This window comes from Oryzias latipes, chromosome 24, assembly GCF_002234675.1.
Source record: "Oryzias latipes chromosome 24, ASM223467v1".
NCBI lineage: Eukaryota > Metazoa > Chordata > Actinopteri > Beloniformes > Adrianichthyidae > Oryzias > Oryzias latipes.
Genome location: NC_019882.2, coordinates 9,088,361 through 9,115,141, shown reverse-complemented (window position 1 = coordinate 9,115,141; position 26,781 = coordinate 9,088,361). Strand labels below are relative to the sequence as shown.

Genomic DNA, 26,781 nt, shown 5'->3' with positions numbered 1-26,781 from the left:
GTTTAAAGAGGGGGACGTCAATAAAAAAAACTTTCAGAATTTATTTACGTCGTTTAACATTCAAATGTAATAATTAAGTAGTTATTTACTAGGTTTATAACAAATAGATAGATTTAGATGTTGTATGCCTTCTCTAAGATAGGTTTTCCTTAGCATTTTATCGTATATTAATTGTCATATCTCCTAAGTACAAAAATTATTATATATTTTATTGTTTCAGTGTTCAAAAAATGTATTCAGTGCAATTCCACTGTGTTTATTTGTACATGTAAACATATAAATAGTAAACAAGGTATTCAAAATGACTAAGAGGTTTTAATTCAAGACTAAACTAAACTGTAACATATTTAAACTTCTTAACGTAATTCGAAACAATTCTGTACACATGTTTTAAAACATGTTCATGTACTTTTGTCTTTTCGTTTGTATTTTCGTACTTTACCCTCCATGTTTTGTTTGGTGAGATTATAAATCAATTTTTTTCAATTGTTAAACTAGTTTAAACCTTTTTTTGTCTTAAACTAACTCAAATTTAGTCTCCTTTTTCCTTTTTGTTTGCACATGTTCTCATTTATTTTCAGTAGAACCAGAATTTTCCATGTATCTCAATTAAAGCTGAACAAGAAATGATAGATGAATGCCCTTAAATAGATCATTTTCTATTTAAATATCCTTCCGCTGAGCAGCATGGTGTACAAAGTACAACCTCCAAAGAGAAGAACTATTTTAGGCTAGCGCATTAATATTTACGAACTGATTGAGCAGATGAGTGTCTTTAACAGGTTTGCATCGTACCCTTCATGACGTTATCTTGAATTCTGTCCTTTTGCAGTTTGTACAAGCTTCCTCCTGTCCCTGATGGTGTTATCTGTGATAATACCATTTTTTTTCCTACTACCCAGAAGCCTTTGGAGTCCCCTAGGCTGTGTGTAAAGCCGGAGTGATGACATTACACGGAGAAGCGGCTCTTCTGCTGGCTCACAGCTGATGGAGTCCCTGCAGTGTCCCTGCTCTTCCTCACACTCAACTGGGAACAAATGAGGAGGACAGGGAGCATGGAAACGGGACTCTGAGTTGGAGGAACTGTTATTTGCATTAACTGGAAGCACAGGAGCGTTTTGGATGGAACAGCTGCTTTTTCTGTTTTTGAGTTTACAAGATATACCTTTTTCTTTTATGGAGGTGGGATATTCTTGTTCTGTTGACACAAATCTAGAAATTGCCAGTGTGGATTTTTGAATATTTTTTTCACGCATTTCACTGATTTTTTTTTTTTTTTTTAACTACATGAAGGTCAAACAAATCACCATGCCTAGATGACTCCTGTCGTTTTTGCAGCCATTCGGCCTCATGACTTTACAAGTCCAGCAAGACTTTTGCAGTTTGGATCTTTAGAAAAGTTGTGATCAATTAAATGGTCTGCAGATCAAGGAAAAGCCAAAGTACTATGCATCGTTGTGGTTGTCTTACATCCAACCCAAAGCCATTAACCTCAGCAGAAAGACACGCTCATAGCCGTACCTAAATCCCCACCAAGAAGATCCCTCTGTAGATTTGTGGTTCGGGAGGTGCAGAAACCTGCAGTGATGTTTGCTGCTGTGGAGCATGGACCAGTGCTCTGTAGCGACTCCAACATCTTGTGCTTGTCCTGGAAGGGCCGAGTACCTAAGAGCCAGAAAGAGAAGCCAGTGTGCAGGAAGCGCTACTATGAGGAGGGATGGCTGGCAACGGGCAACAGTAGAGGAGTCGTGGGAGTCACGTTTACGTCCAGCCACTGTAGAAGGGATCGGCCCCCCTTGCAGAGAGTGAACTTCAACCTTCGAGGACACAACAGTGAGGTAAGAGGGCTTTCATTTATAAATCCTTGTATTCTGAGAAATCGTTTGTGTTTACACTTTTTTGCTAAGCTTTTCTACTTTAACAGAAAGTAAAGGTAGCTTGTCATTTACTACGGATGTTAGACTGTGTAACGTGTACTGTTTCTTAAAATACAGAGCCAAAGATTTCGGGATTCTTTTGTTCAACCTGTATTGATGAGTGTTGTCTAATTACTCAGCCTGGTGCCTGCCTTCCTTCACGCTGCAGGCATGAGATGTGGGTGTAAAGGGCTAATGTTGTTCCTCATATTAGTCATATTACCAAAGAAATCTATTTTTTATCAAGCTGATTTTACACACACACAGTGTTTTTGTACAAGTGATGTGTTTGGGCATGCTGTTGGTCTCCCTCATAGTTATCACTCAGCATATAGACGCACTAAAGCAATTAAACATTGCTGAAACACGTTCACTTTAACTGCTTTGTGGTTGAAGAAAATCTAGCTCTTAGCTTAGCTATTTCTTTGTTATATTCAGGCTCTTTGTTTCCTATTGCTTCATATCTTCACAGAAATCCGTTCTGAATCAAATCAAACATTCTTGTCCCTGTTGATTTAACAAGGTTGAACAATCGGTTCACGTTTGAGACTATTCAGTCCATGAGATCTGCCCTCTGCTTTTGGGCAAAACATTGCATCTCTCTAATCTCAGGCATTGCTCTTATCTCTCCAAATCCTACCACATTTCCCACAACAAGCCCACTGAGGTCACACAGTTTGATCTCAGAGATCAGATAGCTTCTGCCCCAGTGTCAAACAGTCTGCGTGGTAATGAATGTTGCTTTCAATAAGTAACCGCAGTGGCACAAATGGGATTGCGCACAGTTCTACAGTTTTTTCCCTCTTGTGGCTTGAAGCTGCTGGTCAGATGGAGTGAGCTGCTGTGTCAGCGTTCTGTGAGGCACTTGGGGGGGTGGGGGTGGGGGGGGGTGCGAGGGGATGAACCCCCACTCTGACAGAAACACGGAAGCAATGTCGCATTGTTCTGCCCGAGTGCTGTCGCAGAGATGGATTTCTTTATTTGTGGAACAGCAGCAATATTTGCAGCATCAGTTTTAGTTGTTGACATTTCATATTCTGATGTATGTGTCTTCTAACAGCTCGCAAATTTTCCTCTAAAGATTCAGTATTTATTAGATTTGTACGTCAGCAAGAGTCTAAGTCTCATGATATGATACGAATCACGATACATTCAAAGACTGTACTTAAATAATTTTTCTTTTAAGCAGCACAACTTAAAAAAAAAAACTCTACCCGAATATTAATACGCCTTTCAGTGTAATAAGATGGTAAAATTCATTGTATTAAATGATCACAATTTTAAGCACTTCAGTTGCCTTTACCCAAGCAAATTCATAGTGCTTTTATTTTGGTTAATTAAGATATATTTGTTCTTAAAGACAACAGTCTCCATTGTCCAATTTACACAAAATTTTTTTCGGTGTAAGAAAAAACATAGAATGAATGTGCCTTAACCAATAAGGTTCTGTAGATCGTGCAAGTCTCATTACCACAAAAACCGAGAGGCTAATGTAATATTTGTGAGATCTTGTAGTTGTTTTTGTGAGTTGTAGATCTACTCAGAGGCTCAGTGGGCTGTGCTGCCAACTAGTGGTTGGGGGTTTAAGTGGAAAACAAGAGTCAGACGCTAAAGGATGCTCATAAATTATGAAATAAATAACTTCTTGACAGCAGGTAAAAATTAATTCCAAATGAAATGTCGCAGAATTGATTTTTTTCCCCTATACCCTTATTATTTAGGTGTTGAATGATGTTGTTTAAAACAAATATTTAACAATCATCCCTATCATTAGAAACTATGAATAAAGGAGTCTCATTCAAACAGCTTTCCTGATCTGTTCCACACCTTCCTGTTTGTACATTGACAAGATCATTTATAATCTGCATGCTTAAAATAGATAACTAATTTCTAACTATTGAATTTGCAATTTAGAGAGAAAAAAAAATTGTTTTAGTTTCCTTAGTTTTTTTTTAAAACGAGTTAAAAAAAATGCATGTTTTTACAACATGGGAATTGAATGCATTAAGAAAAGTGAAACGGATCTAATTTCTATCATAAATACTTTTATTATTCTGATTTTGACATATCTATTGGATAACTAACGTTATTTGATCTGGTTTGTCTGTATTTGGCGAGAAAGCAAAGTATCGCAAATCAGAAACATCAGTAAATTACTGACCCTAACTCAATGTTGACGTTTTTGGAATCAGACCTTTTCCAAACAAACTTTTTGAGTTTCAAAGAGCTTGCTTTTTTCTTCCTGTTAATTTTCTTATCTTTTGAAGACTCTGACTCATCATACGACGAGCGCATCCTCCACAGCCTCCTGTGTTTTCTGCATCAGTGCCGTCAGTTTTCCTCTTGTTCTGTGATTTTGTTGTGGTTTACCGAGGCTCTTGGAGAGAAAAATAAAATGATTTTGTTATCATTTGCAGACCAATTTGAGAGCACACAAATGAGGTTATATGAAGCTCTGCCTTCAGGCTGTGTTTGGCTTTAACTTTGCTGTATAAAACAAAAAAGAAGGAGCAAGCAGCTGGAGTTTATCAAAAGTTTGAGCTTAAACCACGAGAAGGAGGATTTTTTCAGAAGACTGAAGCACTCCAACCGTGACTTGAGGCTTCTAAAAGTTAACAAACTCTATTAAATCAGACAAGATGTTAATGTATGACCAATGGATTTTATGAGGTGCGTACAATTGTAAATGAAAAGAATAAACAAACATTTCCTTCAAAGTCAAAGCTAAACTCCCTCAAATTGTGTAAAATGACCCTGAAAGAGCTTGTTCTTAAAAGATGCTGTGAATTTGTATCAGAAAAATCACATTAGGTCACAATTCTGTAGATTTTCTGCTATGGAGGGCAACAAGACTTTCTTATATCAATGGGTAAAAGGCGGGTTACTACAAAAACATTGTTACTTAGTATATTATATATTTTTTTGTCAGTAAAAACTCTGTTTTTCCTATACAAATATTGCTCTTTTTTAGTTTTTGAGTCTTTTTCTATCTTAAATGAGTGTTTGCGCACAGATATCTAACACATACTTTAATAGTTGTTTATGTGCTGCTACTTACAATCTCGGCAGTATTCTGCTGTTGTGTACAGTTTGCTGTGTTTTCCTAATGTTGTCCAGCACCGATCTGTTTTATTAAAGCTACACTACAGTGCTAATGAAAGGGAAAAATCTGAGTGCCTTGAAGAATATCTGTGTCTGACAGTTGCCTTTAAATAAAAAATAAATCAAACTTAGCAGACATGCTAGAAATCATCACGCTGACAAAAATCTGGCCTCAATGCCCTAATTCTATTTTTGCATAATTATTCAGACAACGCTAACTTTAGCTGGCGTGTCTAAAAACAAGACAAATGTGAGAATAAAGTTTAGATGATAGATATGACAACGTTTTTGCTGTGTCCCTGGGGGAAAGTGCCAGAATAGATCAATACTTGTCTTGTAGATCAGCTTTTTATTTTTTTATTTTTAGTGTGTTTTGATTCTGAACAGAGCGGGCAGCGAGTCACTGCAAGTCAGTTCACCTTTGAGAGCTCAACTTCTGAATTTTGACAGTGCATATCACAGTGATGCCAGACAAATCAAGCCTTAGCAGAGGGTTTTTGGAAAATTGTCTGTAAATATGTGTTGTAGAGTAGTGGTAAGCAATGTGTCAACTAAAATAACTGTGAAACAGATAAAGGCTTCCAGGAGTGTAGAAGCTTTTTCGAGTGAATAATAATATATGAAAAGTGTTTATAAATTGTAAACTTTTGACACTAGGCCACAGAGCTGCTTATAAACAATTTTTTTCAGTTTTGATATATTAACCTGTTCCTGTGTTGGACTGTCAAACTGTCAGGGGTGATGAGACAGGAATACAAAAAGGATGGGAGGATAGATGGAGATATGATACCACAAATATTAGAAACAATAAAAGATAGTTTCTTAGCTCAACTTAGCTGTTGTTTGTCTATGAGTCCAGTATACAGCCGAGATCAACACAAGACAACATTTCATTGTTTAGGCATTCTCTCCGTGCAGCCTTACAGCTTTTTGGGGCAAATTTCTTGCATCAGTGGAAGCAAATTGCTTTTAAGTAAAAATCAAATTTTACATTTTGTCTATTTATGCCTCTGTTGTATCCTACCCCTGGTTGAGTTCTGCAGAGCCTTAATAAATCGGTTTATGAAACTGAGCTGTACAACAACAACAAAATTAAGTAATTTATTTACACGAGGACTGCAAGGCAGATAAATAATAATCATCACATCGACGAGGGTTTTTCCTCTGGTCTTGTCACATCAATATTTCATCTGTAAAAACGCTCTTCTCTGTCTTTGCGTTGTGTCATAATCCTCTGCTGGATGCGACTGCCTGTAAGTCGTCTTGTCACAGAGGACGGTCTTCTGGATTTTCCTCATTTAACTTCCAGACATCAGCTGCCACGTGCAGATTTAAAGGGTTCATGGCCTCCTGGCTGTATTAAGATGGTCTCGCCAAATGTGCTTAGTGAAAATGGTTTTACTGAGGAAATCTATCCTTGGGGAGGACATGTTGCATAACACGAGGGCTTAGCTGCTGCCTCAGGTGTACTTGTTTACTCAAGAGGGAAAGCACAGCTTGTAATGGCAGGTTCCTTGTGGTGTCAGGGATCAAACGTGCATGTCTGCCAGCTTTGCTTTGTGTGACATTCGATACACAGATGGTCCTCTTTGAGTGAGTTATATCACGAAAGTATTTGCAAATGTATGCTAAGGAACAGTTTATTACACTGCTGTGTTCATTTATTTATTAATGCTCATTAAATATTAGTTAAAGTTGAACATTATTTTCCTCTGGGTTTATGAACTTTGGCATCTTTACTATGAAATGTCATTTATTGGGGCTTCCAGTGCGCAGCCGCAAAGATGGCAGCTTAGAGTCTTCTCTCCTCCGACATTTGGAATTAAATTGCCCTTCAAACTCGACAAACGATATCCAAAGTGATTCCAAGAGATGGAAAAGGGCAAGATGTGGACCCGAGACAAGCAGGCTAAACTTAAGCCAAAGAAAACCATGCAAACTGCCGATTTTCCTGGAAGCAACAGCCCAGAGTGCCCACGTGCTGGTGTTAGCAGCGCATCGCCGGCTAATGCTAACGAAGACGAGCCAGATGAAGAAATCAACCTAACAACAATACTGACAGAAATAAAAAGTTTCCGCCAGGACAACAAACAACAATTGAGAGAAATTAAGGAAGAGATTAGCAAGGCAAAGATAAGGCTGGACGAGGCGGAAGAGCGGATTGTGAACGCTGAGGAGAGGCTGCAATCAATGGAAGAAGTCATGGAGGAGCTGGTGAAACTTCAGTCACAGCTAGAAACTCAACAATCTGACCAGGAAGGAAGGGCCAGACGAAACAACATCAGGATCTACTCTGTGGCGGAGGGCTCCGAAAATAAATCCCCATCAATGATACACTTTGTCGAAGAGCTGCTTAAACAAAATCTGTCATTAGCGGAAGACAGAAACCTCCAGATCGAACGAGCACACCGAGCCCTGGGTCCAGCACCACGAGAAGGGGGGCCGCCGAGATCCATTGTAGTAACGTTCCAAAGTTACAGAATAAAAGAGGAGATTCTACGAACGGCGTGGCAGAAGAAAGGATTCATCTGGAAGGGCGGACAAGTAAATTTTGATAACGACTATGCACCGAGCGTGCTTAACAAAAGAAAAGAATATGCAGAAGCAAAGAAGGTTCTGAAAGAAAAAGGGATCCGATTTCAGACCCCCTTCCCCGCCAAACTTCGAGTTTTCTACCCGGACGGAACTCGTGTATACAACTCTGCTGAAGAAGCGACGAGAGAGATGGCAGAAAAAGGATTACCGGTGACCGTGCTGAAACCAGCGGAGACGCTGTTGGAGCAGATCAGGAGGCTGACCTGGACTGTCAGCGGGGGACGAGGACAGAGACGGCGACAAGGAGGATCATCATACAAGGACAAGCTTGAAAAGTTCAGACGGGGCCCGCAGCAGGAAGACATGAATAAAAACTAAAAAACAGTGACAACAGCAGCCCAGATGAGTACACATATGCTGCAGATTTGACCATGATGGGTAAATACATGCTGATTCTTGTTTTTATTTTTATTTAATTTCTCTCTCTGGGTAAATGCATCCTTTCTTGAATTCTATTTACTAAAAGTGAGACAGAAACTCTTTTGTTTACTTCTGAGTAATGATTTTTATTTTGTTTATTTTCATTATTATAAAAAGCCGAAATGAAGGTAACGATTAGTCGGAGGGCTGAACTTTGAGCTGTACACTCACCATCAAAGACTTTGTCAGAGGGCCCTTTCTTAAAAGAGAGATTTTCCCTCGGGATGGCTGCATTACAACAACAACAGGGTTCTCAGAGGAACCCCACCTTTGGAAGTTCTGAGGAAAATTTGTGTTACTTGAATAAGAGCATTTTTCTAACTAGTTATCTTGTTTATCATTTGTTGGCTGCAGTTCAGAGCAGCCTGAAAGCTGTCTTTCCCTCATCCACTAAAATCCAGACACATCACAAAAATGATGGTGGATAAAACTATAAGAATAATTTCCTATAATGTAAATGGTATGCTGAATCCTATTAAGAGAAGTAAAATATTTTCAAAGCTTAAAAGGGAACGGGGACAAGTGGTTTTCCTACAGGAAACCCACCTAACAGAGGCTGAACATGAAAAACTGAGGAGAGGGGGCTTTAAACACATTTTTTACACATCCTATAAGTCAGGACACAGAAGAGGATCAGCTATTCTAATATCAAATCAGGTTCAATATGAACACATTTCAGAGACCAAAGATAAAGAGGGTCGATATGTAATGATCATAGGAAGGATTGAAGGGTCTTTGGTAACATTATTTAGTATATATGCTCCCCCAGGAAGTGATTGGCAATTTTATAAAAAAGTGTTCAATATTATGTCCACAGAATCTCGCGGGATACTTATAAGTGGAGGAGATATGAACATAAGATTAACAAAGATGGACTCATCTGGTTCTAGTTTATGCCACAAAAAACCTTTAGTTAACAAAATAAACTCAGTCATCAAAGAAATTGATATAATAGATGTTTGGAGGGAACTGAACTCAACTAGCCGGGACTACACTTATTACTCAGCACCACAATCAACTTACTCCAGAATAGACTATTTCTTTATGTTTGGAAAAGATCGACACCGAATCCAGTCATGCGACATAGGAACAATAGATATATCTGACCACGCACCAGTAAAAATGCTAATAAATATCAATGACAAGCCCAAATCTACAACATGGAAATTAAACCTAAGTGTACTAAATAATGCAAAAATAAAAGAAGAATTGGGTAAAGAGATAGAAATGTATTTTGAAGATAATGATAATGGGGAAGTTTCCCCAACTACAGTGTGGGATGCGTATAAAGCGGTACTAAGAGGAAAAATAATTTCGCTCTCCTCATCGTTAAAGAAGCGTAAACAAGACAAGCTTAATCAATTAACATGTCAACTTAAAGATTTGCAAAAACAACATAAAATTGGAGCGAAACATGATAACGGAACAAAGATAAAGAAACTACAAAATGAGATAGATGAGATATACTCAGAAGAAGTTAAAAAGAAATTGGTTTTTCTAAAACAGGGATATTACGAAGCAGGAAGTAAAGCAATGAAACTATTAGCATACAAATTGAGAAAACAGCAAAAAGATAACACAATCACTAAAATAAGACACTCCCGAACAGAGGAAATACAATATAAACCAGAAGATATCCAAAATTGTTTTGAAGAATATTACAAAAATTTATACGCACAGCCAAAACTAGATAACATAAATGAAATAGGAACTTTTCTTGAATCCTTAGATTTACCTAAGGTCACACAGGAACAAAATAAAACCTTGGTGGCAGAAATAACGGAAAACGAGGTGAAGGCTGCAATATCCAGGCTTAAACCACAGAAGACTCCAGGTCAAGATGGCTTTCCAGCCGAGTGGTACAAATGTTTTAGGGCTCAACTAACTCCTAAACTTTGCAAAATATGTAACTGGGTACTACAAAAGGGAACAATCCCCTCCTCATGGAGGGACGCTATAATTTCAGTGATACCAAAAGAAGGAAAAGATAAATTAGATTGCAAACAATACAGGTCAATATCAGTGTTAAACGTAGACTATAAAATATTTATGTCAATATTGGCCAGAAGAATTGAGAAGATCTTACCTTCACTTATTCACCTTGACCAGACAGGATTTATTCATCAAAGACAGACCCATGATAGTTTGAGAAGGACACTACATATTATATGGAATATACAACAAAATAAGACACAAGCAATGCTTATGGGGTTGGATGCAGAGAAGGCATTCGATACAGTTAGATGGACCTTCCTGTTTAAAGTACTAGAAAAATATGGCTTACATAAAATTCTTATTCAGGCTCTTCAAGCTGTATATAATAACCCCACAGCAAGAATTAAAATTAATGGTAGTCTTACGAAACCCTTCACACTGGAGCGTTCCTGCAGACAGGGCTGCCCATGCTCACCACTTCTATTTGCTTTATTTATTGAACCCCTCAGTCAATTAATTCGACAAGCCAAAGAGATAACAGGAGTGAAAATAGGAGGACAAGAACACAAATTATCATTATTTGCAGATGATGTATTAATCTATTTAACACAACCCCTGAAGTCTTTACCAATATTAATGTCATCCCTAAAAGAATTTGGACAATTATCAGGCTACAGATTAAATGTCCAAAAAACCCAGATCTTAACTCTCAATTTTAATCCACCAAAACAACTTTTGAATAAATATGACCTGATATGTACTACAAATACAATGAAGTACCTAGGAATTAACCTCACCCAAGATATTACTAAATTATTTGATGCTAATTATGCCCCTTTAAACTTAAAAATAAAATCTGACATTTCCAGATGGACTCATCTACCATTCCTTAACTTATCTTCAAGGATAGACACAATTAAAATGGTTATCCTGCCTCGCCTAATGTATCTTTTTCAGATGCTACCAATTGAAATAAAAGATCAGCAATTCATTGAATGGGACAAGATGATTTCACGTTACATTTGGAAGGGTAAGAGACCCAGAATACGATACAAAGTAATGCAACTGTCTAAGGACAAAGGGGGTATGGCACTACCAACCCTCAAGGATTCTTATTATGCGGCTCAAATAAGACCACTTGTAGGTCTCTGCGATCCACAATTTAGAGCAAGGTGGAAGGAAATAGAAGAGGGAGAACACACAGAACCTCCCATCCAAACCAAGATAGCAGATAGTAAACTGACAAATAACTCTGACGAAAACCCATGGCTAAAAATATCACTAAAAATATGGCGGAAAATAGCTAAAAACTGTAGTTTGGAGGGAGCAGAAAAGGTGCTGCGATGGGGAGCATACGACACAGATTTTATACCTAACAGGACAGACTCAAGATTTAAAATATGGAGAACAACAGGAGTCACAGCATACTGCAACCTAATAAAAAAGGGGGCAGTAAAAAGTTTTGAAATGTGTAAGAAAGAATACAGTTTGGAGAACAGGGATTTTTTTAGGTACTTACAGATACGACATAGACTGAATGGGATCCTGGCTGAGGAATCAGGAAAATTAGACAATGACATACTGAAAGTGTTTATAACAGCCTATACTTCTGGGGGCGGACGAAGAATAATATCCAAACTGTACAAGGGTCTACAGGACTCCCGATACACAAACACTCATTATGTTAAGAGTAAATGGGAACGAGAAGGAAGATTGCACATCACTGAGGAAGAATGGGAAAATATCTGTAAATCCCAATGGAGAACCACTCATTCACATAGTTGGAGGGAATTTGGATGGAAAAGCATCATCAGATTCTTCATCACCCCCACACAAAAGAGGCATCAAGGTGTTGGTACAAGCTGTTGGAGGTTATGTGGCTCATCTGAAGCCAACCACTACCATATATTCTGGGATTGTCCTGTACTCATATCTTTTTGGCAAGAAATCCATAAATGTTTGGAGATGACATTTCAAGAAACCTTTCCCTTTAATGCCTTAGCTCTATACCTGGGAACAGTAACACAACACATGCAGTCTGCAGCAGACCAATATTTAATGAGAATATTGCTGGTGGGAGGGAAGAAGGCCTTGACAAGAAAGTGGTTACAACCTGATGCTCCAACAGTAGATGATTGGTATAAAACAATACATGATATTTATGTTATGGAAAGACTGACTTTTGCAATAAAGACGCAAACAGATAAAGGTTTGAGATGGTGGGCAAAATGGGTCAAATATATTGGACCTCTTAGACCTGACCTTCTTTAATTCTAACAAAAAATAAATAAATAAATAAATACTTCTCTATTACAAGATAACAGATAATGTGGGTTTATTTGATTGATTCATCCTTTTTGGATAAGAGTGTGATTGACAGCTGCTCTGTTTTTGTTTTGTTTTTTTCTGTTCATATAAAAAAGAGGGGAAGAGTACAAAATGATCAAAAACACGCATTCTGATTTACTGACAGAAAATATATTTGATGTAAAATGGTGTTTAACTTGGAAACAATGTAACAATGATGTAAAAGTTGATATTCCCTGTCAAAAATATAAATTAAAAAAAAAAAAAAAAAAAAAAAAAGTCATTTATTATTTTTAAACAGCCTGAAAAACCGTTTCCATTAGGGTGCAATTCGAAAGAATTTCAACCCTACCACTCTCTAAATCAGATTAATCATTTAAATTAAATCTGCCAATAAGGGTCTATTTCTGCAGAGTAAAACAAAAAAAACCTGTCAAAACCTGAAAACATCCAATATTAGAAGATGCTTCAAAGCCTAACCATTTATTAATGCAGCTGCAGCCGTTAAGATTTACTGAATGCTGAGTGTGATGCATGAATATTACGAGGTCACTTGAGGGTTTAATAAATCCACCACAAATGACCAACTAAGAAGAAACATTTTATTTATTTGTTAGTTTTGTTTTTCTTTTACTTTCAGAAGATGATTAAACCTGTAGGCGTTTTACAGCAGAGGTGAAGATGCTGTTTTTTGTTTGGACAACTGGTTGGCCCATCCAGCAACTCGAAGAGAGTTCAGACCGCTTAAGCTCCCCTAAAACCCTGTCCTGTGCTGGGTTTTCGAGCATGCAAAGCCCACGTGCTTCTCTCTGCTGCAGAGCTGCTGTCTTGTTTGGATTATTCTCCTGAGAATAAGCTGAGTCACGCTCCTAAAGACCAGAAAGAGACTCTCACAGTGAAGGGAGTTTGTAATGGATGTTGTCTTTTGAGTGGAGACGGTCAAAGAAACAGGTCATCCATCATATGTGATTTTTCTCTATTATCTAATGGTGTTTATCATTAGTCTCACCTGAGGCTAATGATGTCCATCTGTGTTCTCACATGGGCAAATATAGAAACCTATACATGCACGCATGAGTCACTGCTTGTACTGACTGAAAACCTTAGTGCTAGCCTTTTATTTTGAAACCTGACAAGATGCTGCTTTCAGCACAGATAAAGGGGTATCTGTGTGATGTACTCACTACTCATTCTTCCTTTTTGCTTCTCAGTTATATCTCAGATTAAGTCTGCTCTTTTTTTTCCCAATAAATTAAATTGTAAAAATATCAAACAACACGGTACAGTTACGTCATAGATGTATCTGAGCAGAAAAAGCCAGAAATGCCTTTTTAAAAAAAAACAAAATTGCAGCTCTCAGCGATGCAACTGTTTTTCTTGTGAAATGCATTTTATTAGCAGCTTCTTCCTCATGTTTTTAATAAGACGTCAATATTAGCTATCCTGCTGATTTTTGTGTGTGTCTCCAAGGTGGTGTTGGTGCGCTGGAATGAGCCTTTTCAGAAGCTGGCCACTTGTGACACTGATGGAGGGATTTTTGTGTGGATTCAGTACGAGGGCCGCTGGTCTGTGGAGTTGGTCAATGATCGTGGAGCTCAGGTATGTGACTGTCGGACTGCTTTCTCAGTTTTTGCTCACATTTTATACTGAAATATATGCTTTAACCATTTTTAAGAGTAGCAAAAGAGAAGCAATACATTTTTTATTCAGAGTGACATAAGATAAGGAGGACTCTTATTGTGAAAATTAGGCACTTGTGAATGTTGATCCAAAAAAATAGAAGATATCAAATTTTCTTTTCTTTTATTGTACCATAAACATATTTTTTCAGTGCTGTTATTTATTAATGGTCTGTTTATTGTCACTGTTGACAAAGAGAAGAAGCAAAGCCTTACATTTTAGATTAAGAAACATTTTATTCTGACTAGAAACACAACTTTAAAATGGCCCTGCACTAAGAAAAAGCTTCTATTTCCACTTTTCAAATGCTCTGTAGGTGAGTGACTTCACCTGGTCCCATGATGGCACCCAAGCACTCATCTCGTACCGTGACGGCTTTGTGTTGGTGGGCTCCGTCAGCGGGCAAAGACACTGGTCTTCTGAAATCAACCTGGAAAGTCAGATTACCTGTGGCATCTGGACTCCTGATGACCAGCAGGTAACAGATACACCTTTAAGATTAGAGCGTAGAAAGCATTTGAGAAGGTTTCCCCAGCTGTAAGAATGAATGTGTTTTCCACCTCCTCTCTTGTTTAGGTGTAGGGTTAATATCTTAAATGGATTATGACAGGGATGAATGCAAATGTCTTTCTTTTTTTCCCCCCCACTACACACACACACACATTAGTGCATGATGTGGAATCCATCTGATTTAGAAACTCTCCTGAAATTGAAAAAAACATTTTATCCACACGAATGTGCCTTTATCACATATAGCTGAAAGATTTTTGATAAAGATGATCAATGAAATGGGAAAAAACCTCGAATCATATCAGGGTAAATTTAATAAACTGCTAATTTGACACAGGATTGGCAGCAAATGATCTTAGTGAGTATCGGCGTTAAAAGAGCTGTCATTGGCTGCTTGTGCTTTTAATGTAAATAAAGAAGTTATTTGTGTAAATGTTATATGATGGCCAAATAATAATTTGAACCAATTAAAAACCCTAAATCTAAAGGATAAAATCATACCATTCAGCATTTTATGATTCCTTTTTTTATTAAGCCAATCTAAATATTAATACTTAACATTTAGATTAAAGCGACAAAAATGCTGGAAACAATCAATTTTAGTAAAGAATAAGTGTTTTTTATTTATTGTGGAGATCAGATCAGTTCTAGTGTGTAAAAAACAGTGATAACTAAAAAGTTTACTTCTTTAAAACTTTTTCTAGTTTTTTTGTGTCCTAATTGTCCTAATAACCCCGCCCTGCTCCCCCCAGGTGTTGTTTGGCACTGCAGATGGACAGGTCATAGTGATGGACTGTCATGGACGCATGCTGGCCCACATCCTGCTGCATGAGTCTGACGGTATTGTCAACATGTCCTGGAACTACCCCAGCTTCCTGGTGGAGGACAGCAGCGAGAGCGACACGGACACTGAAGACTACTCCCCGCCACAAGGTTCGCTCCTCGTTGTTTTGCTGGGGAACGCTGGAGTCTGAACGTTCGATTGTGTGATGCTTTTGAAGCTTTCAGAAATGTAATGATGTTTTTTTAATGATAATGAGCTGCCTCCAATACTAAATGATGACAGAACCAACTATTAAAATGACCCGGTTAGCTGTTTGTTGGACAGTTAGCGGGAAAAACGAGCTTCAAAACAACGGGAGCATATTGTCAAACTAAATGAACAGTACAAAGGAGTTTAGTATCCTTTTGTGCTATTCTTTAACCCCCCCCATTTAACAAAGCTTACCAGAATTCGGGTTTGCCTGATGTGCCGATTATTCTCCAACTACACAGATAAGACGTCCAAAGGCATTAAGTTACACAACTAGACTGAAGCACATTTCATTTCTTTCCCTTCCTGCCAGATGTCATTGTCGTGACAAATGATGAAGACTCTGTTACACTCATCCCCACAACACTGCATTAACAACAGCATCCCAATTTAAGAAACCACCATCTTCAACTGACTCCTGTTAGGATTTTCTGAATAAATATTCTGAAGATGGAAGAGCTGGATTTTCATTTAGTGTTTTTTTTTTTTTTTGCAATGAGCATTAAGATAGACTCTGAAGATATTTTTAAGATGTTTTTATTTATGGTATCAATTTGGAATCATTTGTAGTAATTGTGCGCTTTCCAAAATAGATGGACTATTTTTACAACTTTTATAAACAGAGGAACTTCCACACCACATGAACAATGGAAAATAGATTCTGATGCTTTTTCAGATGTTAATCAGTAACTTAAATTATTACAAGCTAACAATATAGAAATATCTTGGATATCTTATTTCTAGGACTGCACGGTGGCGGCGCAGTGGTTAACGCTCTTGCCTCGCAGCAAGAGTCCGGTCCCGGCTGGGGGGCCTGAAGCAGAACACTAACGGGGGGGGACCTTTCTGTGTGGAGTTTGCATGTTCTCCCTGTGCATGTGTGGGTTTTCTCCAGGGACTCCGCCCCAAAAAATGCTCCATAGGTTAATTGGTCACTCTAAATTGTCCATATGTGTGAACGGGAGTGTGCATGGGTGTGTGATATGTGACCCTGCGACAGACTGGTGACACATCCAGGGTACCTTTATGTGGCCAGGAGAGGCTCTGGCAGCCCTGTGACACAAAAAGGGACAAAATGGAAGAAGATGACTGAATGAATCCTATTTCTGTCCACTGCTGCCTGGTGCACTCTTACAAACAAAACTGAATTGACGTAAATCTTTGTGGAATTACTTTCTCGTTCTTAGATTGGCTACTTTAATTTTTAATGAGTACAATTACACAACGTGGTCGGCATTGGATAAAACGACTTCTAACAATTTTTCATGTAATGCAAAAATAAATTAATTAGTAAATTGCTACTTATTTTACAACTCTGACATTTTCATTCTCCCAAATCAAGAGTTTGGTTGCCATGGGAACCAGGGCAGCTCAGCCAGAAATTATGTAAAACTCTGCACTTTTGTTTGTCAATGAGTTTGAAAGTTTACGGGTAACGCCACACCGGCTCTGTAAATATTTCGGCTCTGTATAATAGTTTGGCTGAAGAAGTTGTCCTGTTTTTAGTTCACACTCACAAACCCTTGCTGACGGTCAGCTTCACCTCCGGAGACCTCAGCCTGATGAACAACTACGATGACCTCTCACCCACCCTCATTCGCACTGGCTTGAAAGGTGCGTAGATGCATCGTTTGTGCTCATTTCTTCCACACTGACTTGATAATGTCTGTTATTGGAAGTAGAATGTTGTTTGATGTGAGTCTTCAACACTTTTGTCCTGATCTGCAGATGTTGTGGTCCAGTGGTGCTCTCAGGGGGATCTTCTGGCAGTGGCAGGGATGGAGAGAACACCCCTGTCTCCTGAAGCGGCCTGTTCTCTCCCAGTTAGGAATGCCACAGTCAAGTTCTACAACGTTCAAGGAGAGCACATCTACACACTCGACACACCAGCGCAGGTGAGAAATGAGACAAAACAACGGATCTTTCACCTCAATGCCTCAGTTTGTTTGTTTATCACGTTTGTTTTTTATAAAAAGGAAATTAACCTTTAAAAAACAAGATGCGATTTGTAGCTCTTAGAAAGGAAAACCTCGGGATCACTTTGTTGTAAAGTTTTTATCAAAGCTTGCCTACTTCTTTCATAACTCATAAATAAACAAAATTGTTCTTAGGAAACCTGACTTTCAATTTGAAAAACTACCCGGTTTCTCATTTTATTTTGGTATTCTAAATAAAAAAAAACCTTATGATTTGGATAATTTTGTGCTTTTTTTCTGATACTATCCATATTAAACATCTTTCAATTCTTTTAAAAATTTCTATTACCAGGGTCTATTATTAACCAGCTGAAAAGAAAAATTTCAAAGAGCTGATTTTGAAAATAAAGGAATGAGATGTTGACCTTCTTTGATATCTGGAAAAAAAATGCCATCCTCTTCAATCTGTCTTGTTTTTCCTGCTGCAGCGCCCCATCACAACGCTCTGCTGGGGTCACAGAGACTCCCGCCTGTTCTTGGCATCGGGTCCTGCCCTCTATGTGGTGCGGGTGGAGCATCGCATCGCCTCTCTGCAGCTACTCTGCCAGCAGGCCATCGCCTTAGCCGTAAAGGAGGAAAAAGATGTTGCCAAGCTCACCATGCCTTCCCGTCTTTGTTCCTACGTCACCGCTGCTTTTGTCCCTACCATCAAGGTAGGTCTAGTTAAAGTGCTGTTTCCTATTAAAGTTGGAAAATTGTTATGGATGTAGCAATTGCTAATGTAAATGCTATAAATGACTGAATAGAACCTTTTTTCTTTTTAGCCCCCCATCCCAGATCCCAACAACATGCGTGATTTTGTGAGCTACCCAACTGCTGGAAACGAACGTCTGCACTGCACCATGAAGCGCACCGAGGACAACCCTGAGGTCGGAGGTCCGTGCTACACGCTGTATCTGGAGTACCTGGGAGGCCTGGTGCCTATCCTGAAGGGCAGAAGAATCAGCAAACTGCGGCCTGAATTTGTCATAATGGACCCTAAGACTGATGGGAAAACAGGTGTGTCTAAGTTCATATCAGTAACTCAAAAATACTGCATTTATTCTAGTTGTTTATGTATTTTTAAAAAAAGTAAAGGGTAGTTCAAGGTTTGAGCATTTTCTAGTAAGTCTTGATGAGGCATCTTTTATTTTTCAATCACATAAGTCGTACTGTTCCCCGGTTAATTAGGAAAGGCTTAATGGAGCAATGATGGCCTTCAGGTTCCTCATTAATCAACCCACTCCTTCCTTACACAGTGATAAATGAAACCAACCAATAAACTGTTTTATTCACTATTGCCATAACAAATACTACAGTCGCATCTTAAGGACTGAAACAACTACACTAAAACCAGTACCAGTAATTTGCCATGTTCTCCAATGACCAACTGTATTTTTTTTTGGGTAGCAAGTAAAATATCTTCTACATTTGCTGAAATGTGACTTGATTCCATTGCAAATTTTGACTTGTTCTCCTCAGATGAGATATATGGCAACAGTCTGATATCGGCGATGATTGACAGCTGTAACTGCTCAGACTCCAGCGATATCGAGCTTAACGATGATTGGGTCGGCAAGAAGTCCCCAAAGATATCCAGGGGAAGCAAATCTCCCAAACTTCCCAGGTAAACAATCACCTGTTCTGTAGCATTGGGTGTCCTGTATGTGTGAAAAGAAGGTAAATGTGTGCTTTTGATATTTTATTCAATTAGTTTGTCCTCTTTTCATTTAATTTTGTGCATATTTCTCTACTAATTGAAACTATCATTAAAAAGGAAAAGTGCTTTAGAAACTGCATGGAAATGTTTTGGTTATATGATTAATACAAATAAACTTTAGAGTTTGTCCAAATTGATTTTGGTTAGTCTGAGATTTCAATCCTTTATGGTTTACTTTCTTCTCAATGTCCTAAAGCAAAAATTGTTCATATTTGATGCTTTTTAAATTATTTTGCTCCTCGTTAAAACTTTTAAAAGTCTTTTGTTCTATTTGCAAAACCTTTCCTGCAATATAATGTGTCATTTTTCTTCTGTTTGTCTTTATTGCATGCTAAACTTTCTTTTTATTTTGCTACCTTCTCTGTAGAGACTTAGTTTGTCCCTTTACCAACAGGATAAACATTGACCCCAGAAAATCCCCCAAACTTTCACGTGCTACGCAAGAAGTCTCTAGGTCGCCACGGTTACCCATACGGAAACCTTCTATCGGGTCACCCAGTTTATCTCGGAAAGAGTTTCCTTTGGACGACATTAATCAGGTAAAAAAACGGGCAAATCGGGATTTAGGCTTTCCTTCTGTGAATAATTCCAGCACTGTAATATTTTATTACTCACTTATCATTCTCATAAAACTGAATATATATTTTCTATAACACTCTGTTTTATTTGTGCTTTTCAGCAAAACTACCTAGCTCAGGTTACATCCAATATTTGGGGAACCAAGTTCAAAATAGTGGGACTGGCCACATTCTTGCCAACCAACCTTGGTGCAGGTAACTTGTTGATCATTTTGCGGTGGACTGTTTTACTTGCTGTAATCAAATGAATTTTTTTCTTATTGTCTGCCTGTTAGTTATCTACAAGACAAGCCTCCTCCATCTCCAGCCCAGACAGATGACCATCTACCTGCCAGAGGTGCGCAAGATTTCGATGGATTACATCAACCTGCCTGTCTTCAGCCCCAATGTCTTCAGTGAGGATGAAGATGATCTGCCTGTCACAGGCCCTGCTGGTGGTGCTGATGATAACCCCCCATGCACTGTTAACATTCCTATTGCCCCTATTCATAGTCCCGCTCAGGCTATGTCCCCCGCCCAAAGCATTGGCCTGGTCCAGTCACTCCTGGCCAATCAGAACGTCCAGCTGGATGTTCTTAGCAATCCCACTGCTAATCCCGCTGGAGCGGCTGCCAGTGGGTCAGATCAAAGCCAGGACCCCATCCTGACGGCCCAATACACTGTTCCCACCAGGTACTCCAGTCCCGGTCAGGTCATTTTTGGGGGACTGGATATGGGTCGCCTGATGGTTGGCCCTCCACCATCCCATCACCCATCACAGCAGCTGCAACAACAACCAGGCCAGCAACACCACCAACAAATCCAACACCACCAACAGCAAGTCCAGCAGCAGCAGCAACAGCAGGTGCTCCAGCAGCAGCACTTCCAACAGCAACAGCACATTCAGCAGCAGCTGCAACAGCTACAACAACAGCAGCAGCAGCAGCAACAAATGCAGCTCCAGCAGCAAATGCAGCTGCAGCAACAACAACAACTGCAGCTGCAGCAACAGCAACAACAAATGCAGCTGCAGCAGCAGCAACAACACATGCAGCTGCAACAACAACAAATGCACCATCAGTTGCAGTCTCAGCAGCAGCAGCATCACATGCAACAACAGCAGAGCCACCATCCATTTCAGCAGCTTCAGATTCAAATCCCGGTTTCCTCGATGTCGTCAAGTCAGCCTTCAGGTAAAACTCTGCACCAGCTGCAGCAAGGAGCTCTGCAGATCCAGATTCCTCACCTGCCTGCTGATTTAGTCATGGAGAGAACACTAGGGGCAGAGCATGAGCACTTACTGAAAATCAAAACCACCAGGTCAGCTTCTCAGCTGGCTGATAGTGACACAGTTGTGTTCAGTGCTCCTCTAGAGCTGAGCAAGATGAACCCCCCGCCCCCTTATCCTGGCACTGTGGCTGCTGCTGTAGCTGCTGCGGCAGCATCCGCTTCTGCTGCAGCTTCTGGCTCTTTATCGGGAACCGGAGGAGGCACAAGCGGAAATCCTCCGCCTGGTGACCTTTGTCTAAAGAAAGGAGAGTTCCAGCTTTACCCCCCGGGTCAGCAGCAAACACAGTACCACACCCCTCTGGGCTATGAGCGGATAACAACCTTCGACAGCAGCGGGAACGTGGAGGAAGTATGTCGCCCTCGAACGCGGCTCGTCTGCAATCAGAATGTCTACACACTCCAGGGTCCCGGCAGCTCTGCCACTCTCAGGGTCACGTCTTCTTCATCCTCGTCTGACAAGAAGGTTCAGCTGCCTTACAACTCTGCTACCCTCAACAGACTCACTGCTCCTCGCTATTCTATACCAAGTGGAGACCCACCTCCTTACCCTGACTCAACAAATCAGAGCAACGCTGCTGGAAGGAACCCCAGTCAGAGGCTTGACAGCAGTCTAATCCATGCAACCCTCAGGAGGAACAGCCGAGAGGCCGCACTGAAAGTTTCTCAGATCCTGGAACCACCAAGACCGCTTCCTCCCAAGGCTAAAAATGGTGCACTAGCTGCCTCCTTCCAGCAGAGGGTGCCAACAGCCTTATACACATGTAGTCAATGTAGCAGTGGATCCAGTGTAGGGGGCACTTCTCCAGGGAGTGCTAATGGAATAGCAGGCGGAACAATTATCAGGCAGGACTTTCCTCCAGGAAATGGAGCGCCACACAGTACAGTTATTGTTCATTCCAACAGTGCAACTCCTCTGGCATCTCAGTCGTCATATAATCTGATGAGCTCACTTGAAGGCTTTGGGAACTCAGCAGGAGGAGGAAGTAACCGAGACCGGGCTGATTATGTCAATTCAGCGTTCACTGAGGATGAAAGCCTGAACCAGTCACTGAAGCATCTGTCGCTTGGAGGAAATGATGCGTCCGGGCTCGTCGTCAAACGCCCTCCTCCATATCAGTGGGAGCCGGCTGCAATGGAGGAGGTGTGGGTTCCTCAGGAAAGGACAGCATCTTTGAGCTCCACTGCCCCACCTGGACCACACAAACCTCCTCCCCTGGTTCTTAGCCCATCTCAGCACTTGGATGTAACCAGACTGCCTTTTGTCCTCTCTCCAAAGTCCCCCACCAGCCCCAATGCTGCATCATTTCAGGCTGCCGCCGCAGCGTCAGGCTGCCAAATCCTCCAGTACCCGCCTGCAGCCTCCTACGCGGGAGCCCAGCTTCAACCCATGCCCGGATCTCCACGCCCCTGCACCTCCCCCAAAGAGGTGGTGCCCCCTGTGTCCTTCTCACAGCAAGATGCAACCCTAGTTTTACCCCCAGGTTATCCTGCTAACTTAACTAACCTTGCCTGTTGCCCCCTCCCACCCATGTACCCAGGAGGAAGTGCGTGTGTTGGGCTCCCCATCCCTCCGATAGCCCTTCACACCCCATGGGGCACATATAACTCCTGCCCACCAATGCCCAGTCCTGCTTTGCCACTGCCACCTAAAGCCTCCCACATGGCTGTAGACAAAAGTGTTCTTTCACCTCCCCCTCCACCTCCTCCGCCACCTCCACCACCACCACCAGCAGAGCTGCAGAGCCACGGGGAGGCCATGGCAGAGGCTGGAGAGAGTTTTCAGGAGGTGCTCTCCTTGACTGAAAGCCCTGTGCCGCAGCGCTCTGAGAAGTTCAGCAAGAAGAATCGCAAACGGATGGACAGCCGAGCCGAGGAGGCAAACGTATCGCAGCTAGCTGAAGGGAGTAAATCAAAGAAGGAGGGAAGAGCTCTGGGTGACTTCAACTCGCTCATTTCCAGCCCCCGCTTGGGTGGGCGGGACAAAAAGAAGCTGAAGGGACAAAAAGAGCAGCAGATGAAGACTAAAAAGCTGAGCAAAGCTACAGCTAATAGCGAGTTCCAAGACAGTTCTGAAAGTGAGCCGGAGCTTTTCATCAGTGGTGATGAGCTCCTCAATCAGTGCCAGAGCGGTAAGAAGGGCTGGAAAAGCAAGAGGAACCTGAGGGCTGCCAGTGAGCTGGATGAGATCAAGTGTCGAAAAACCAACGAAAAGGAAGACAGAGGACTGGGCAGCCAGGGCTTTGTTTACGTCATGGCTAACAAGCAGCCACTCTGGAATGAAGCAACACAGGTCTACCAGCTGGACTTTGGAGGACGGGTCACACAGGAGTCTGCTAAGAACTTCCAGATTGAACTGGAGGGCAGACAGGTATGTTTCAAGCTGCCATTTTCCTTAGGGATGTCCCAATCCAGGTTTGATCTCATTTGAAATAATTTGATTGTGAGTTTCTGCCGATATAGAGTCCCGATCTAACACTTTTTTAATCAACGGAATGGAACAAATGCAAAATAAACAGATCCAGGGTTCACTCTAAGTTTTTATTAACCTTATTTTGTCAAGACTTAGACAGAGCCCTCCTGTTAAGAGCTTGAACAATCAACTTGAAAAAAGTCAAATGTGATAGTCATGTGAGGGAGTTTGATGACTATGTTTAGAACTATTGAACTTTTTTTTTATCATATTTGATTCCAATTTTTATTAAAAAATCTTCAAAATTACAAATGACTTTTTTTCAAAATGGCTGCAACATCCAAATGATGAGTATTCATTTATTAGTTTTGGTTGTTTTTGAGTGATTGCACTTTGCAGACGCTCCCTTGGCAGTCATCTCGCTGCTTTCTGGCTGTCGGAAGAACAGAGAGAGAGCCATTCTCATGAAAAAGAAACCAAAACCTGATCCTTTTTTCTGCTGAAATGCCTTTGTGGGTCATTGTTTGAGTAATGACTAAATAAAATGTTGCTGTCAGTTTAAATTGTTCATTTAAAACGTTATTAAGCCGGGGAGCTTTGGGATTATCTTGCTCACTGTACCCATGTGTTTTTGCGCCTCCTGCTATTCTGCTGTGCTTTCATGATCCGTTCATGTCATGCAGACTTCTAGTAGAGGATTTATTTGTAATAAAAAGCTTGAAACGTACAGTGAAATATACGATAAAAAAAATATGTATATCAGATCCCTAAAGGTGACGCAAACTCAGATTTTGATCGAATCGGAAACTATGTGATTGGGCCCAATTTGTGATCACGTGATTCGATTAGGACATCCCTAAACTTCCTCTTTTGAATTCACTTTTTAAAATGTGTTTCTGATGAATGCTGTATTTCTTCACAGGTGATGCAGTTTGGCAGGATTGATGGAAATGCCTACATTCTAGACTTCCAGTATCCCTTCTCTGCTGTCCAAGCATTCGCAGTGGCTTTGGCCAACGTTACTCAACGCCTCAAATAAGGACCCCCCCCCCCACACACCCTGATTTCCTTGAATGAAATGCAAATACCGTCTGTTAGTGGGGCACATTTGTTTCATTTAGGGTTAGTAAGTCTTGAGTACAAGAATGAAATGACCTCTAGCCATGTAGAGAAATACAATCACACTGCACTACACGAGGCTGTCACTAGGTGGGGTGCAAGAGGCACTGACAACACAGTGAGTGGCCTCCTATGAAGCCTGTGGGGCCAAAGAGATGAGCTGGGTTATCATGCAAATAAATGCTGCTTTAGAAGCTTACAGGTTTGGTAACTATCCAATAGAGAAGTGTCAGGGGGCAGTTTTTAAAAGTAGAAGCAGCAGTAATACTTGAATAATGCTACACTCTGGAGTTAAAGTTACTTTCCCAGAGGACAGAGGTACTACTGGGCACTGAAATCCATTGCTGTACAAAAACTTTTAGTGAAACACGACCACTTTATTATATTTTTAGTTTTAGGATTCTAATAAGTGACACATATTGGGAGTGACGAGGTTTTTTTTTTCTTGTTATTGCTCACCATCACTTGAGAACACTACTCAAAGTTACAACTTTCTGCTGTCATGACTTTTTTTTTTTTCCATTGTTACAAATTCTAACCCTAAATGGTTAAAGTGGAATGCAGTCCTCTGAGTTTGAAGGAAACTATATTCTTCTACATGAAAAATGAATTTCTCATTTGTGACACAATTTGTGTTTCTCACCTGCTCTGTTTCGGGTGAAATGCATTTGAATATTGCTGTGTACTTCAAGAATTCAGGTAGGAGCGGTTTACAGAATAGCTTTGGATGGAATCTCCTATACAAAGTTGATTATCCGCATGCGGTGACACGGATGCCAGAGACGTCCCCAAGCTTGGACTGAACATCTTAGCCTTTTGGCATGAAGCGATTTGTCACCTGCTGTCACTTCTGTGAAGTGAGTGTGTAGTCAGGGGGCTGTCCCTGCTCTTTAGGACATCACCTAACATGACAGCAAGGTACAGGAAATATTTTTGTATTTTGTCAATGCCATTTCATACTCTTCTTCAAACCCGTGTACATTTGACTTGTAACAGATTTCTGTTGACACACCACCTTGTCTCATTTCAGGCGTGGAAGAAAACTGTGGCTTTAGTTCAGCCGTCTCACTCTGCAGTGAAGATTTAAGGTTTTTAGATCGATCTCATTAAAAAAAAAGAAAGAAATGAAATCTGAAATGCTTACTTTCTTTTTTTAAACAGCAAAATGCAGAATTCTGTAATGCAAAAAAATCCCTACAGAGGGAAGTAGACCCTGTTTGTGCCAAAATAGGATTTTTTTCAAATCTAAGGTGATTTAAAAAAATACCAGCTATATCAACGCTCTAAATAGTTGACCTTTGTATGGAGGACACCATCACTTCAATTGAAATGTTTTTCTATATCACAACATGGGACAAATGCTGGAAAGAAAAAAAATCTTGGAAAAAAGAAAACACAAGCATGTCATAAGAAAATACTATTTTGTGTTTGTCGTGCAATACTCTTAAGGGTGGGGATTTATTTTGTTTTTTAATATTTTTTCGAACACATTTAAATGCATTTCTTTTAGTTCAGCATCTCAGATGCTGGTCTATAATTGTTATTTATGAGATTGTTTCCTAAAGGAGTGGATGTATCTATACATAATGTATATTGTGGAGTTTTTTGAACCTTTTCTTTTTTTTTTGTTGAGAGCTTTTGTTGTTTTTTTGTTTTTTTCAACGAGTGTTGCTCAAGTTGTAAGATGTGGGGTCGGCATGGGAACAGGTAGATTTTCAGTGTCATGTGAAGTTTGCATTGGATGAAAAAAAAGTGAATGAGTAAGTAAGTAAGTGCCCACTTTAATGTAGTTGGTAGACTAGTTTGTAGAGTGTAAGTGTCAAGTCAAGGTGTCGGTATTCAGCTGTGCAGTCTACCAGTCCCATCAGTGTTAATTCTTTACCTTGAAACGTGTGTGGCTTCTACACAAACACACTGTTCCCAACTTCACCGGTGGAAAACCACTAAGTTCATGTTCAGCATTGCCCATGGACTTGGTCAAACATTCACTTAAAACTAATTAAGAACTGTTGTAGATATTGTAATTTGGCTTTTCTTTAGAAAATTTTTCTGTTTTGTATTTGTAGATGTAGACTGAAATGAAAAAAAAAGAAAAATAAAAACGAGTGATTTGTGGACTGAACGTTTATAGTGGATGGATAATATGGCATGCCATGTAAATTATTTTATAACTATATGTCAAGCATCTTTTGAATAAAATGTTATTGTTTCTGAAGAAAAAAGCGGATTTGT

The 26,781-nt window shown here is 40.1% G+C and overlaps 1 protein-coding gene across 1 annotated transcript; it reads left to right on the top strand.

Moving 5' to 3' along the window:
• Positions 1-142: 142 nt before the first annotated feature.
• Positions 143-26,771, top strand: tulp4 (tubby like protein 4). The gene is made up of 14 exons (XM_023953244.1): positions 143-1,838; positions 13,746-13,874; positions 14,272-14,433; positions 15,218-15,398; positions 17,005-17,112; positions 17,227-17,393; positions 17,903-18,127; positions 18,239-18,473; positions 18,936-19,080; positions 19,541-19,712; positions 19,853-19,946; positions 20,027-20,442; positions 20,812-23,388; positions 24,353-26,771. The coding sequence occupies exons 1-14, from the start codon at positions 1,587-1,589 to the stop codon at positions 24,467-24,469; spliced, it is 4,980 nt and encodes a 1,659-aa protein (XP_023809012.1). The 5' UTR covers positions 143-1,586; the 3' UTR covers positions 24,470-26,771.
• The last annotated feature ends 10 nt before the right edge of the window (positions 26,772-26,781 follow it).

Bases quoted from the DNA above. Each gene is read 5' to 3' on its own strand.
- tulp4 (XM_023953244.1), top strand. From the start codon at position 1,587: ATGTTTGCTGCTGTGGAGCATGGACCAGTGCTCTGTAGCGACTCCAAC. The intron at 17,113-17,226 runs GTGCGTAGATGC...CCTGATCTGCAG, and splicing joins CATTCGCACTGGCTTGAAAG to ATGTTGTGGTCCAGTGGTGC. The intron at 23,389-24,352 runs GTATGTTTCAAG...ATTTCTTCACAG, and splicing joins TTGAACTGGAGGGCAGACAG to GTGATGCAGTTTGGCAGGAT.